At 35.4% G+C, this 14,845-nt stretch overlaps 1 protein-coding gene and 1 long non-coding RNA gene across 3 annotated transcripts in view; both read right to left on the bottom strand.

The window, feature by feature from the left end:
- Window positions 1-8,461, bottom strand: part of LOC108969863 (probable serine/threonine-protein kinase DDB_G0282963) — a 146,228-nt gene extending 137,767 nt beyond the window's left edge. For both annotated transcript variants that reach the window (XM_018934848.1, XM_018934849.1), the window contains exon 1: window positions 6,393-8,461. In XM_018934848.1, coding sequence (XP_018790393.1) covers window positions 6,393-7,944 — 1,552 coding nt within the window. In that variant the 5' untranslated portion in view covers window positions 7,945-8,461. The remainder of the gene's footprint in view (window positions 1-6,392) is intronic.
- Window positions 8,462-8,475: 14 nt separating this feature from the next.
- Window positions 8,476-14,845, bottom strand: part of LOC108969864 — a 47,348-nt gene continuing 40,978 nt past the window's right edge. The window contains exon 3 of the long non-coding RNA XR_001993436.1: window positions 8,476-9,141. This is a non-coding gene — a long non-coding RNA (uncharacterized LOC108969864). The remainder of the gene's footprint in view (window positions 9,142-14,845) is intronic.

A 14,845-nucleotide genomic window follows, 5' to 3' on the forward strand; every position in this document is an offset into this window, starting at 1 on the left:
CGATAAATATTATTATTAATGTCGACAATAAGACCACAACAATACCAAAAATGACACTAGTGCAACAGCTTTCTACAGTTTCGAAGGAATTTTGAGTGCCAAATTACGAAAAAGGTACTGCTGGGTTATTTATTATCGMAACTAGATTACTATTTGCTTTATGTATTGCATGATTCATGTATGAACGTATACATATACATGCATGTATGTATGYATGACATTTGATGAGCGCAACGACGCTTGTCTTTGGCCGTGTTGACATATTTAATGGGCTTGAACAAACATACACATACATGCACTACACAAACACATCTATACACACATATTTATGTATATACAAGGAAGACACACACATTAGCATGCATGATTACAAATATAACGATTTATTGGCTTATCAGCGGCGTCATGCTTTGTCGCTTTTATGACTCGGTCACCGAGTTTGTGAGTGAGCACGAGCACTAACTAGTGATTCCCAAGTAGAATTAAACACTATTTAGAGTTGGTGATTGCATAGAACTGCATACATATATATAAAGACATATGTTGATTAACTTCGACTTTCATATTGATAATCATTATTCATTATTTTACTTTGTCACACTGTTTTTAAGTTATGAAGATTGACATTTTTGTATAAATACAAGCGCTGCTAAGCATTTAAGCGTGCTGTGCTGCGAGTTCAAGTACCTTATTTTATTGTTTATTTGCTTTTGGATTAATTTTTTTTATGAAGGCTTTTATTATGACTCCGAAAACATCGCTTAGAGTGTGTAGTTAGAAATTTAATTTTTTCCAAAAAAAAAAATAAATGTGTTGTTCATTGGCAATTTCAATTTTTTAAATAATTTTTKTATTAATAAAAATTTTTCAATCGCTTCAAATAACGCATCTTGCATATAAATATAGACTGATTGGAAAAAAAAATTAAAAGTAATTTCAGGCTAGCCTGACGGCCTGACACTCCCCTTTTTATCTACAAATCTCAACACCCGCTTTCAAAAGTAAAAAATGTGTCCAAAATTAAAACTGTCAAGACACTTGATACTTTAATTTATCTGCCAGCTAACCGCTGACAATAGCACCCCAGCCAACTCAACGAATCAAACAATTTACATAAATACAATTTAATTTATCAAAAGATCACTGAGAAGAGCTACCTGCCAATTAGACGACGACCAAGTAGACAGCCCGCTAGTCAGTCAGTCACCAAGTCATTGTTAGCTGCAAGTGGCACTTAAGCAAACTCAAGCGATCACAGCTTATMGTGTTGAGCACAGCCTAAACGTCGTCTATTTAGTTTTAAGTAATTCAAGCATTATATTATATTTAATATGGAAATCCGGTTGAAAACCGAATTGTTCAGTGAAAAAAGTCGACATRACACGCCACGCCACTGGTCAGGCAGCCACTCTCAACGGCCGCGCTCGTGTTGGAATCGTGAAATCAAATGCCAAAAAAATAATAGAAAAAAACATATACATATGTATATATGTATGTATGCATGTATGTGTGCCACTCCAATAACGCACCGCSGACTGTATCTCCGGCGGACACTTGAGCATTAGGCTCGGTGGCACGTTCACCAAAAAAATATAAAAAAATTGGAAACCAAAAAACAATCGCGTTGTGCGTTGTTTGCTGTTGTTTTAGTTTCTTTTCTACTTATTACTTGCTTTAGTTTTCGTTGAATGCTTCGGCCTTTCATTTTAAGAGCAATAAAGCGAAAGCTTACGCGGCTACAAACGGTCAGTTGGCCTCGTCTCACAGAAAAGGTTACATTTAATTTTCAAATGTTGCATTTTAAACGTTGTGTGTGGTGAAAATTTTGAAAAAAAAATTTTTCAACTTTTAAAAAAATGGAAATTTTTAAATTCCAAAAAATAATGTATGTCAGTTTACACAGAGCATAGCATAACTTGATATTTGGCAGTTTTGAGCTGAATATTGAAATTTTGAAATTTAGAGCAAATATTYAGGCTATTTTCACACAGAGAATTGCCCAACTCGATATTCAGCAGTTTTGAACCGAATACTGAAAATTTGAAWTTTATACAACCGACAACCGATAAATAAGCTATCAAAAACATAATATTTTTGACGCCAAAAAGAGCATAACTGCARTTAGAAAATGTTAAAACGTTCAAACAAAATATAGGCATTACATAGTTGTGTCTTAACTTAACAAAAAAAATTCGTATAACCCATGTAACTTTAATAAATTTGCATTTAGTGCAGAAAACAGATTTTTTTAATCTTTTACAAAAAATTTATTTTAATTTTTCAAAAGATATATATTATGCTTTCAAGCATTTTTGGCGCTCTTCCACCACTAAAAACTAACAAAACACTTATGTATATAGAAATTTCGASTTACTTTATTTTTGCTTGAAAGCATATTAAAGCATAAAATTTTTTGTTGTAATGTAAAACTTTTTCATTTTACTTTTTTTCTTAATTTTCTTCCCACACTTAATGCCCGAAATTCACACGCTATCGATCGCCACTGGCCGCGGGCATATCGAGMGCTTCGCTGTCAATCACAAAAACCAAACAAAGCAAACACAAAAACAAAAGACACGCTGACGACAACATTTACACCAACAACGATAATGATGATGTTGCCGTTAAAATTGATAATGATAATATTATATTTGAGTCAGCGCGCCGTTTTGGCAACGACATGGCAACAGCAACGTCACAAAAATTGCAAAGCAAACAACAATAACAACAAAGTACCACTTGTTGCCAGGCATTTTTCAGTGGTTGGTATGCTGTAGGCCCSTTGTAGGCATCGGCATTTCATTGCTGCCTACCTGTGCCCCCCTCTTTGCACCTTTTCGGAATTCTTCTTTTACCTTTTCGTTGTTGTATATTAACGGTACGTGTTGTTCGTTATCAAATTTTTGCAGTTTATAAATTTGCAATGCATAAGCAAAACGAAAATCTCCAAACCCACAGACAGGCAACCACCGAGTCTGCGTTGGCTGAGATACGAGTGCGCGCATGCCAACGGCATATCGCCAGTTAGCCTGCTATCAGCCAACCGCCAGGAGCGCGAGCAATTTAAACGCGCCACCAACGACAGTCCAGTCGCTCAGTGGCGGCAAAGCGGCAAAGCGGCAAGCGACGTGAGTATGGCCAACACACCGACCGTGCTGTGTTTTGGCCAGCCGAATAATAAATTCGCGGCCTCGACAAGAAGAGAAGTTGTGACAAGAGTAGGGGTTGTGGAAGTGATCGCATGAGTGTGTGTAACAGTACTCAGCGCTGAGGTTTTGCATTTTTCATATTGAAATTCGACAGAAAGATGTTGCTGCCGCTTTTGGCTGCATGTGAACGCTTGTTCAATGCTTTGTGTGCCTGTGTGTGTATTAGTGATGGCTGTTGGTAATGATAAACATCAACAACGTGTGTATCTCGTAACATGAGTCAATTGACTTCTGGTTATGTTGATTGAATTATTACGGCCGATCATTGTATATCGATACCGCTTTGGCTTTGCTGCCACATTGCAGTTACTTAAACGCTGTTGCAATGATATTGTAACTGTTTGCGTGACTTCTCGTTGCATTGTTTTTTGTTTATGGCTTCTCGTTTAATGAAAGTTCAGAGCACGAGCAAACATTTTTAATTAGAGGGCAATGAGAGTAAAAGTTGTGGCAATTGCCATAGAAAGTGCGTTAAGGTCTTGATATATATCGTTTGAATGCATTAGAAAAAAGTGAATAAAGAATAAAGAGCAGTAAAATTATAAAAAAAAGAAACACGTTAAATTCGGCTGCAGCGAAGTTATTACAACATTCTCAAATAAAAATGTTCCTTGGAGGAGCTTGATTGCCATCTTTCAATTTGTATGGCAGCTATATGCTATAGTGATCCGCTGTAGAAAATTTAGGCGGAAATTGCATTTTTGCCTTTGATAATGAACTATGCCAAATTTCGTGAAGATATCTCCTGAATTGAAAATGTTTTTCATACAAGTATGTGATTCTGGTTGTTCAGTTTCTATGGCAGCTATATGCTATAGAGATCCGATTTGAGCAATTTCTGCAGAGGTTGCATAACTAYATTAATTAATCATTTACGCCAAATTTCGTAAAGATTTATCATCAATTGAAAAAGTTTTTCATATAAGCATGTGTTTTCGATCGTTCAGTTTGTATGGCAGCTATACGCTATAGTGGTCCGATATCATCGAGTCCAACGAATAAGTAGCATCTTAGTGAGAAATGGACGTTTTCAAAATTACAGATCAATTACTCAAAAACTAAGGGACTGTAGAGCCCAGAGGCTTGAAGTCTGATATATAAAAGGCAGTTTTCACAAAATATTTTCATTATTCATTATTTTAAGTTATTTTGATACTAAACTACAAATATCTGAAAAATATTTTCGCWGCGCATTTTTTAGTTTTCAAATGAAAATTAAAAAAAAAAAATTAAAAGGCTTAATAGTTTAACCAAATTGAGAGCTGAAATGATTTCAAAACAAACTTCCTTACACAGAATTTTATCCGGTAATTTTTAGCATATTAGAAGTAGTATAATAAGCATAAACTTTAAGCATGACTAATTAGTCAAAGATTTATTTTCTACGCTTCTGCCACAGATGAAGCAGCGTTGTGTCTAAAAAACGATGCAACACTATTTTTTTGGACAAAAAAAAAAAAACAACAAAAAAGCATACGAAAGTCATTATTATCTTTTGAGCGCAAAGAAAGTGTTTTTTTAGCGATGTAGACGGGATTAAGGCGGACAATTATTTATGTTTACCCAATTTGAAGTGGAAACAGTGGGGGAGAAGTTCCAAAAGAATATATATGTATATGTAATTTAGACATTTGTTGAGAGCATTAGTGACAAGTTAGCCATAAATCCCACTAATTTGCGTAAATTTATGTGATTTTGACGGTAAAAGAGATGAGTGAGTATTGAGTGTAATTATAAAACAAAAATTTCAAAAAATATTTGAACTTTGCGGAGCTGAGAAGCTAAAAGATAATCGTGTGATATGATGGAGACAAATTTTTATTATGAACTGGTTTTATTTGTGCCATTATTTAATGAATTTATTATAGGCGGACAAAATATGCCAAAAGTTATGAAAAAATACTATATTTTTATGGAACTTTTTTATATATATATATTTTTTAATTTTTTAAATTTTTTATTTACACATATTTTATATTTATATTGTTTTATTTAATAGTTTTGTTTTCGGATAATGAGAAGCACAAAGTTATCGTTTTCATAAAACAAGAAAAAATGTAATTTCAGAATAAGCTTTGCAACCACCCTAATGCTTAAGAAAAGTGAAAAAATCTCGAAAAGAAATGGACTCAGAGTCACATAAAATGTATGTATATAGTAACCACACTTTTCATAAAGTTAAAGTGAAGGAAACACGATTTAATAAATATAAATAAATTGGTTATATATTGGTTATAAAATGGTTATTTATTGGTTATGAAATGGTTACTTATTGGTTATGAAAGGGTTATGTTGGATGTAATATGTTGTAGTGAATCATAAGCAATAAAAAAACTCAATTTCGAATTTTTGGTGTTAGGTTGTTTTGCATTTTAAGTGATGATGCAAGCTTTTATAGTATATTGATATACACACTAAAATTTATTTCATCAGCGGAACTGATTTCCTTTCCAAAAATAAATATTTCGCAGAGTCTTCTTGTGCAAATTTAAGTCTTAATTAATTCTAATATTTTCATTGCAATAATATTGAAAATTATTTGGCGTAAACAGCAATAATATACCAATGCTATAATTAATATATTTACGCTTTCAAATGTGTTGAAAAAGAGTACTGAGACGCTAACCTAATTTTGGTTTAATGAACCCTAAGAACAACGTTAGTAAAACTTATACTTTAGAAAATTGTACAAAAACAATAAAAGTGTGAGCTCAATTTTATTTCAATTTTGAATATTTTTGCGTCCTCTGAGCTTTGAAGGCAACGAATAGCAAGTCGCTTTTATATCCGTCTCGTTCTCCCATAAAAATATCTCTCAATTTTTCTTGCTCATATAAATAAAAAATTTAACTCTATCTTAGCCCAATTTACGAAATAAAMCGAAATATGAAGATATATTTTTGATTTCATATTTCTGCCGATATTACATACACCTATCCCACGTGTTAGATCAACACTTGAGTTCCTTCACTTTCGTTTACTAAACTAAACAGCAGCGCTCCAGAACCCATTATAAGATCTTGAAAAATAAAAGCAAGTCTCTTTTTTACCAAAAAAAAAGACCACTTCATGTAGCGATTTCTTCATTTTCAAAAATCATAAATTATCAACAACATGTTATCAGCTATATAATACTCGAATGAAACAATAAATTAAAAAACAAAAATAGTTATTCGTACTCACTGTAATCACTTTGTTCATCCTGTGTACCATTCACCGTACCGTCCGGCAGCAATTGTATGAAGCGATTCTTGATGTAGATCTGGATTTTGCGCGACAAACCCGACAAGTTTGAGATGGTCGAGCGCTCGTTACGATCCAAATTGTTGGGCACGTGCCTGCTGCCATTTAAGTTTCTAAAATTGTTCAGTCTTCTCGATTTCGGACTACCGTCAGAGGAACGTCGCACTATGCCAGCATTATTGGCGCCGCCATGATGGCGTACAGCGCGCCTACTCGCGCTGACCTCTGCCTGCACCGCTGCTGGCGCTGGTTGGCGCAYGCTGCGCTCCGTGCGCGACAACAGTATGGCAGTGTGATGCGCTGAGGCGAATGCGAAGGCGGGAGATCGCGGCGCCGCTGACACAGCACTCCGCAGAGCATCATCATTGTCGGGCGACGCTGTTGTATAGAAGTAGGCTATGCTGGAGCGGCTGGCGCTCTCATACTGATCCTCATAATCGCTTGCGCTTGTGCTGGTGAGCATATTACCAAATAACGACGCCGCCTCATCATCGGGCGCAACATCGATGGTGGCTTGCACTTGCTCTTCAATATAGTTAACATAACGATTAGCAATATTATTATTAACATTGTTAGGTATTGCTGTTGTCGTTGTGGTAGTAGTAGTAGTAGTAGTAGTTTCGAGTTTGTTTAACGTTCGTTTTGGCGCCGTGGCCATTTGTTGATTTTCATTAGGATTTCTATTAATTGTAATTAAATATTTATTGCTAATACTATTTGCACTAAAACTAAGTGGTGTTGTGGCGGTGGTTGTTGTGGTAGTATGATGATCATCGCCGGCAACTGTTGTTTGCACCGGTTGATCTGTGTTTGCGCGGCTGCCGCTGCTGTTGCTGCTGTCATCCAGCTCTTGTGCCGGTGCGCTGCCGCTGAGTTTTTTACGCTTACGCTTGTTCGATATCAAATTCAGCATTTTGATGCGCTGCGCATTGTGCAACTGATCGCCGCTGGATGTTGGCGACGCATGTTGCGCACGCGCTTGATGCGCGCTTACGCTGCCACCTGCGCGTTTGTTGTTCGCATTAGCGCCCAGAATGGTGGTGGCGTTTTTCGCTTGACGGCTTTTTGACAATTCCGCCGTCGCGTGCTCCGCTTCCTGCTTCGTCTGCTCTTGCTCCGGCTCACTTTCACTATAGTGACTACTATGGCTACTATTTCGATTTGTATTTAAATTAATATTTAATGTGAAATTTCCATTCACTGGCACGCCATCCGCAATAACTGCATTGTCAGCGCTGCGGTAGGTGTTTGTTGCATTTTGGAGCGCAGCGCTCGCGCCGTAAGTCGCATTCGCCGCCAATAATTTATCCATTGTAAGAGCGTGCTGCTGTTGCAATGTTGCTGCACTTGCTGTTGCTGTCGTTGTTGTTGTTGGCTGCAATAGCGTCACTGGCAGCGCACACACCATCATGCCCGGCCAATCAATGATTATCGAAAGGAGGGCACCCAGCAGCGCTAGGGCCCTCCAATACACGCGTAAATTCCTTCGCATGAACGAGATAAATAAGCGGCGTTAAGCCAATAACGCTCGCCGACAACCGAACGCGCGTAAATGTGGAAATTTTTACACAAAATTGTGGAGGGTCGAAAGACGCGTCAGTTGCGCTTGACTTTGGCTTGGGGCGGGAGAGGCGCTTAAGTCGTATTAATTGTGCGACAGAGAGTCCTCGATACAGAAACTCGAAGCGCGTTGTGGAGAAGTCGCCACTTTGATCGGTATTAAAGTATTTAAATCCTATTCTTCTTGCTTTCGCGCTGCCAAAAGTCATGCAGTTTTGTTGGCCCGGTTGTTATTGTATTTTTATTGTTTTTTTTTTTTAATTTTGTTGGAAAGTATTCGGGAATCCGCTAGCAGGTTTTTAATTTTTTGAATTGACAAAATGATAATTTATTATTGACACCTTGTACTCCAAAATACTCGTTTCGCACTTTATATATGCTGATGTATGTATGTATGTATAATATATTATGAACTTGTGTATATACATGTACAGTTATAAAGCATGCAATTTTTCTTTTGTCGTTTAATTTATTGATTGTATGCAAAATAAATCAATGCAATTAACTTTTACTTTTTTCGAAACTCGATTTCTTGAACTGGAAATTTACTGTTGCTGACTCTGAAATTTTGGAAAATACACTTTTTTCAAGTCGCTTATTTTAAGCATGCGAATTTCATTTCAATTATTTTTTTTTTTAATTTTTGTTGTTATTTTTTATATTTTTTGTTAAATATATTTATAATGATTTATTTATGGCTTTTACTTTTTTTTCTCGTGTACCACGTATTTAGGTCACCATATTGTTGCAATATTTTACACAATATAATTTTAATTGTCGCTGATTTTCATCTTCGTCTTCCTCGTTGATAATGCATTTTTTCTCACTTTGCATAGACGTCGATCTTCTCGCCATAATAATATTCACACAGCGGTGGAGCAATTTATTGGTCAAACGCATTGGCATCAGACGTTGGCTTTGCCAATTGTTGTTAGCGCGCATGCGCCTTTAGGCCACTATAAGCACTGTTTGTTTGTTACGCTTTGGCTGATTCTACCCTTAGCACAATTATATATTACGTTCAACACGATTGTAATCTAAGTAGTTGTTGTTTATTGCTGTTGTAGCTGCATGTATTACGTTAAAACACCGTTTGGAAAATGGAAGAATGCCAGAGTATCATAAGTAACTGCAAATGTAGAGCAGAGAATAATATTTAAATTAAAATTAATTAGAATAAAATATTCATGAYACATTTTATAAACAATAAATTTTAAAATTTAATATAAAACTATTGTAAAACAAGAGCAAACGCTTTAACTTTAGCTGAGAGGTATTTCCTGTAGCTTGAAAGTGTACAAAAAGTTGCTTAGCCTACGAGTGATACAACGCTTTCAAAGCTGGCCGAGAGATCATTGAAAAAATGCCTCGTTCTTGATGATTTTCGACCTCTTCAACTCATGAAAATATTAAAAAAATTAAGGATATGGTGCTTGAAAATCGCCATGCRTATGTTAGAGAGGTGGCAATAAGATCGACATCTCTCGCGAGTCCGTTCGAATGATTTTGGTACATATTTTGGGTATAAGACGCATTCTTGCTCCACTCGTTCCGATAAAGCAAATTTTTTTTTTTTTTTTTTTTTTTTTTTTTTTTTTTTTTTTTTTTTTTTTTTTTTTTTTTTTTTTCAAAAAGAGTACCATAAACAGGTCACTTTGGGCATGCTTGATCGTGCGAATTCGGATACATTGAGAGCATTATAACTACCGATGAGATGGACACGCAAACAAGTCAACAATCATCGGAATGTGCCATTTAAAAATCAACGTGTTTCTCATTGTTTTTTAGGTATTCGTGGTGTGGTATATCATAAATATATTACGGCAGTCAATAAGGAGTTCTATTTGGCCGTATTAAACCGTTTACGTGAGAACATCCCTCGAAAATGGGTGGAGTTGTGGAAGAACAATTCATGAATTGTACACGATGACAATGCACCAGCGCCTCAAGCCACAATTATRMCCGAATTTAAAACCAAAAAGGCAATGAATACCATCGATCAACCAGGCGGATRACTAWATCGACTCAGRTCATCATGCTRGKCTTGTATATGCTTTTTAGGATCTCCRAAGATAMCTTCTGGTAARAAAWCTAGATAAAGTTTGAGATGTAACATATTCTCTTCATACTCGGAACTCTTTTAGTTTTCTAACACACTTCAAGTTGGACAAAATCAGCTGTTTTGCCGATGTCAGCTTAGTGTTTTCCTTATTAACTCTTCGACAACTACTTGTTAGTATATGGTACTTGCGTTTTCGCTCCTAAGGCAACGTCTGTATATTAAATTTTGAAAAAACAAAATTTTTAGAAAAGTTTTGCTGAATTAAATTCWCATTGTCCACAATTAGAGCACATTTGACGCCATTGCAATTAGTTCAGAATTAATTGCTACATTCTACAAGCGCACTAAGCACCAGAAAATTACGAAATTCTCTAGACACCTGCAAGGGACAACGGTGAATGAATGACAATCCCACAAAACTGTTGACACACATACAAAAACGCACACACACATAAACATTTCGCATAAACAATAAAAACGTGAAAGTAATTAACGCAGCATTTTCACTCGATTTATTGCTGCTGTATTCGCATTGCGAAACAACAACAAAACGGCAAGCGTTATTATTATTTWTTGGTGTAGACAAGGAARAGTGCGTGCATTCTGGTGCCTTTATGAGTGCGGCCATGTGGCAAAACGTTGTCCATGCCGGCCATTTTGGCGCGTAAAAAGTGGACGACAAAGCACTYGACRGCAAAAGCGACATAGAAGATACARGCAAAGGCGGCGCAGGTTGCAGGCCTACTTTATGTGCTGGTGCCTTTTAATATAGACGTCATGGCATGTTGAAATTAGAATTGGGCGCATAGTGCAAGTACAGTTAAAYGACACACAAACACACGCACRCACATACACAGACATGCACTTTAAGGCTTTTTATTGAGAATTTTATTCTTTATGCTGCATGTTGCACAAATGCTAGCGGCACTGTACCCAAGGCACGCGAATGCGCGTCGTAAAAAATGCATTTTTATGTCACACGCAATTATYATGCGCATTACAATGGAAATTAATTTTTTAAGTTTGTTATACTTAGACATAGAACTTTTGAATATGTTTTTGGAAATTTTAAGTTTKTTAAAAATGCATATGTATATGTTAAATATATCTATTATTCTATATTTTTAACTGCAAAAATGCATTTAAATTTTTCTTGGCTTTAAATAGTGAAATAATTAACATAATTTTTTCAAATAACAAAATTAACTTCAATTTGATCGTTCAGTTTGTATGACAACTGTATGCTTTAGTGCTCCGATCTGAGCAATTTGTACAGAGATTGTAGTGTGGTAATAGACAATAATTCATAGCGAATTTCATAAAATTTTCTTTCAAATAAAAGCAGTTCCCCATACAAGTATTTATTTTTGATCAAGATCAGTTCCACAGGCTATTGTGCTCAGGATATCGGCGCTTCCCGCAAATAAGCTGCTTCTTTTAGAGAAAAGTGAGTATGAGAGTATGAAAACATGTGCAAAATTTCAGATCGATAACTCGAACACTCAATGACAAGTTCATCATTTATATATAATATATATATTTCACAGGGTCTGTGTTGTCACCGCCGTTTAAAATTAAATCCTACCGTCAGAAGATATTATTACTCTAATAAATTCATTTAGACCCAAAATTTCATTAGGTTCGTTATTTGGCTCACTATAATATATGTATATGTATATCGTCACCTAAATTTGCATGCAATTGCAACGTTTCCTAAGCTTTTGCCTGTGCTCGCTATTCTTCRAATTGTTGAAAATTTCGAGCCTAATACTTTTTTTCCATATCAAGCGTCAATAAGACAAAGAGCCGCTCGAGGCAAGTGTTGCTAAAATCGCTTTATCGTTTCCAAGACGTTCTCAAGAATTGGGACTACGGACTGCTCCAAACCACAACCTAACGGATTTTAAGAAAGGATTTGTGCTTGCGTCCGTATAAAATTATTCTCACCCGAGAAATGAAGCCGTTGTACCGCCGTAAACGTCGTAAATTTGTCGATTTTGTCTTGCAACAACTTGGAAACAATTTTTTAAGAAAATCATCTTCTCCGATGAGGAGTCATACGGTAAATAAACAAAACGCTCGATCCTGGTGCAGAGAAAATCCATGAATTATTCCTGAACAAACATTAAATTCATCTAATTTGACAGTTKGGTGYGCTTTTTGTTCGATRATAACCAACTTTTTATGGCCGAAATTGAAAGTAGTTGATCTTGACACCATATGATTCCAACAAGAGACCCTTTATATGCAATAACCGAATTATTGCGAGAAAAGTTTGGAGAATCGATTATTGCAAGAAGTTGTAATATGCCTCCAAGAAGTTGTGATTTAACACCATTACATTACTTCTAGTGGAGTTATTTGAAGGCATTGGTCTTTAGCAAAGAACCAGACTCTATTTAAGCTTTAGAGGTCAATATTAAATRTGCTCTTTATGACATAAGTCTTGATTTAGTAGTGGAAAAAGTTATCGATAATTGAGTTCATTGYATTCTTTCGTGCAAAAGAAGTTGTGGACGCGTTTTGAATGAATTTATATTCAGAACTCCATCGATTGTGCTTCACATTAAAAAAACAAAAAAAACATTTGAATTTCCATAACAATTAGTGTGAAGGAAAGCCTTGTAGAACATATGTTTGTACATATACACACAAGATAGGTCAGGTTGATCYGGTAGGCCCTAATTTGCAACAACGTGTACCACAACACACACTTATAAARAATATATAGATATATCTAACACGTGCTACAAATTCTTAAAACTAAATCGCATGAAAGCAAATAAAAAAACAACATAAAATAAATAGAATTGGTAATGCTGCAGAAAAGCGCCCGCTGTGTTGATTGCTGAAATGCTGAATAGAAACTAAAGATTGCKTAAAGACAGCACACAAGAGGGTGGTGGCAATGGCGGTGCATAGCATGTTGCAGCAGCTTTTATGCAACACAACACTGCCGTTTACGCAGCAAATGCTTGCCAACGTTAGTTGTGCGGAGTCCCCGGCRCTGCCACGTCGCTGCTACGCTGCAGCATGTAGTAGCATGTGCGATGCTCGCGTGTGTGCTTTTGTTGTTGCAGAAAAATTACGCAAAAGCAGCGTCGTCTGCGTGTGAAAAGTGAAATTGGCAACAGCATTACGAAGTTACTTAAACATACATACACACACATACATATATAYAGTATGTAATTTTTTTTGGGAAAACAATAGTCAAAATACGTACATTCAAGCTCTTACTTATGCGAATGTGTGTGTGCACTCGCTAGAAAACAAGCTAAAAGGCCAAGATGTAGGAAGTGCCCAGCCGACTGTCTGTGTGTGCGTGTRTTTGTTTGTGAGCGCAGCCAATGATTCGTAGACAACAAAGGTCGTTTCAGTTCTGTTCTAAAATGTATCGAAGACGAAAATAAATGCAACTTAATATACAAGAACACACATTCGCTTTTGTTGTTGTTATTGCAGGCAGTTTTTCGATTTTTCGTAACAATTTTGTTTAGTCTGTCAATGTTGAGGAAGCTTGCCTTAATTATTGCTACATTTGTAAAATCAAGTGTACAAGCTATGGCTGGACTACTGGAAACTGCACGAATTTCATACTTAACTAAAATTTGCGATATGGTATAAGAATGGTATAAGCTAAATATTGCAATATTATTTATATATGTATGTGAGTACTATTTATACCCCAAACAGCGTATAATAAGTTTGTCGCATAAATATGAAAAAAAGTATAAGAATGCAAAAGTAAAAAAAAAAAAATCGCATGCGAAAATTTGTGTGTCAAATAATTATAAAARAATAATAACGAATCCAAAAGTAAAAAAATCGCGACAATGCCTTCATATAAGAAATTAAAAATTAATTACTGTCATTCATATAAGAAGTAAGTAATTTAATTTGTCACATTTTTATTTATATTGTTTCTACTGAGCACTCACACATATCTACACATACCATTTTGTATAAAAATATTTATGTGTATAAATTTTCGTGTGTGCTGGCTGTTTGCCCGTCGCAGCTATCAACACTGCGACTTCATTTAATTAATGTTTGAAATTTCTCAAGCAAACAATTTGGCTCTAATGAGACATTTGTACTAATTGGACAAGATTTCTTATATAACTATGTACATGTTTGTGTGTTTTCAAAAATTTTTGTGTAGCTACCTGATTATTGTTTTTTTTTTTAGTTTTTTTTTTTTTTTTTTTGTGTACGACGAAGTTACGATTCTCATCTCGTTACTAGGCTAATCCGTTAATAAACATGGTCTGTAAACCACTATCAATTTTTATGAGTATTTCTCTTCATTTTTTAATTAACTGATTTAGTGCAAAAAAATTTAAAAAATTTAAAAAGAGTGTACAAAATGAGTTGATTAGCTCAATTGTATTATTTTGTAATTTTTCTTTCGTCTAATTTCACGCAAACGATTTTCGGCTTTTTGCTCCAAACAAAATGATTGCGTTACAAATGTGCATCGTTTATGTGCATATCTGTATTTTATGACGACTTTAACGACGTTGTCAAAGTGGTTTTTTAAATTGAATCAATAAACATTTAGCAAACTCGATTTGACGCACCAACAAATTGATATGCCTTTTTGACTATGGCAGTTATGAGACTTGTCGGGCGTCAAAGCAAAAGTGTGATAGTATATACAGATATTTACACAAGCTTGCGTAGTCTTGCTTAATATCACATAATTAACAAATAACTACAACTCATAACTAGACAGCTAGCTCTTGTGGCATAAAATTTATTTTATTTGAGG

Source organism: Bactrocera latifrons, unplaced genomic scaffold (genome assembly GCF_001853355.1).
Source record: "Bactrocera latifrons isolate USDA-ARS-PBARC rearing strain unplaced genomic scaffold, ASM185335v1 scaffold_269, whole genome shotgun sequence".
In the NCBI taxonomy this organism is placed as follows: Eukaryota; Metazoa; Arthropoda; class Insecta; order Diptera; family Tephritidae; genus Bactrocera; species Bactrocera latifrons.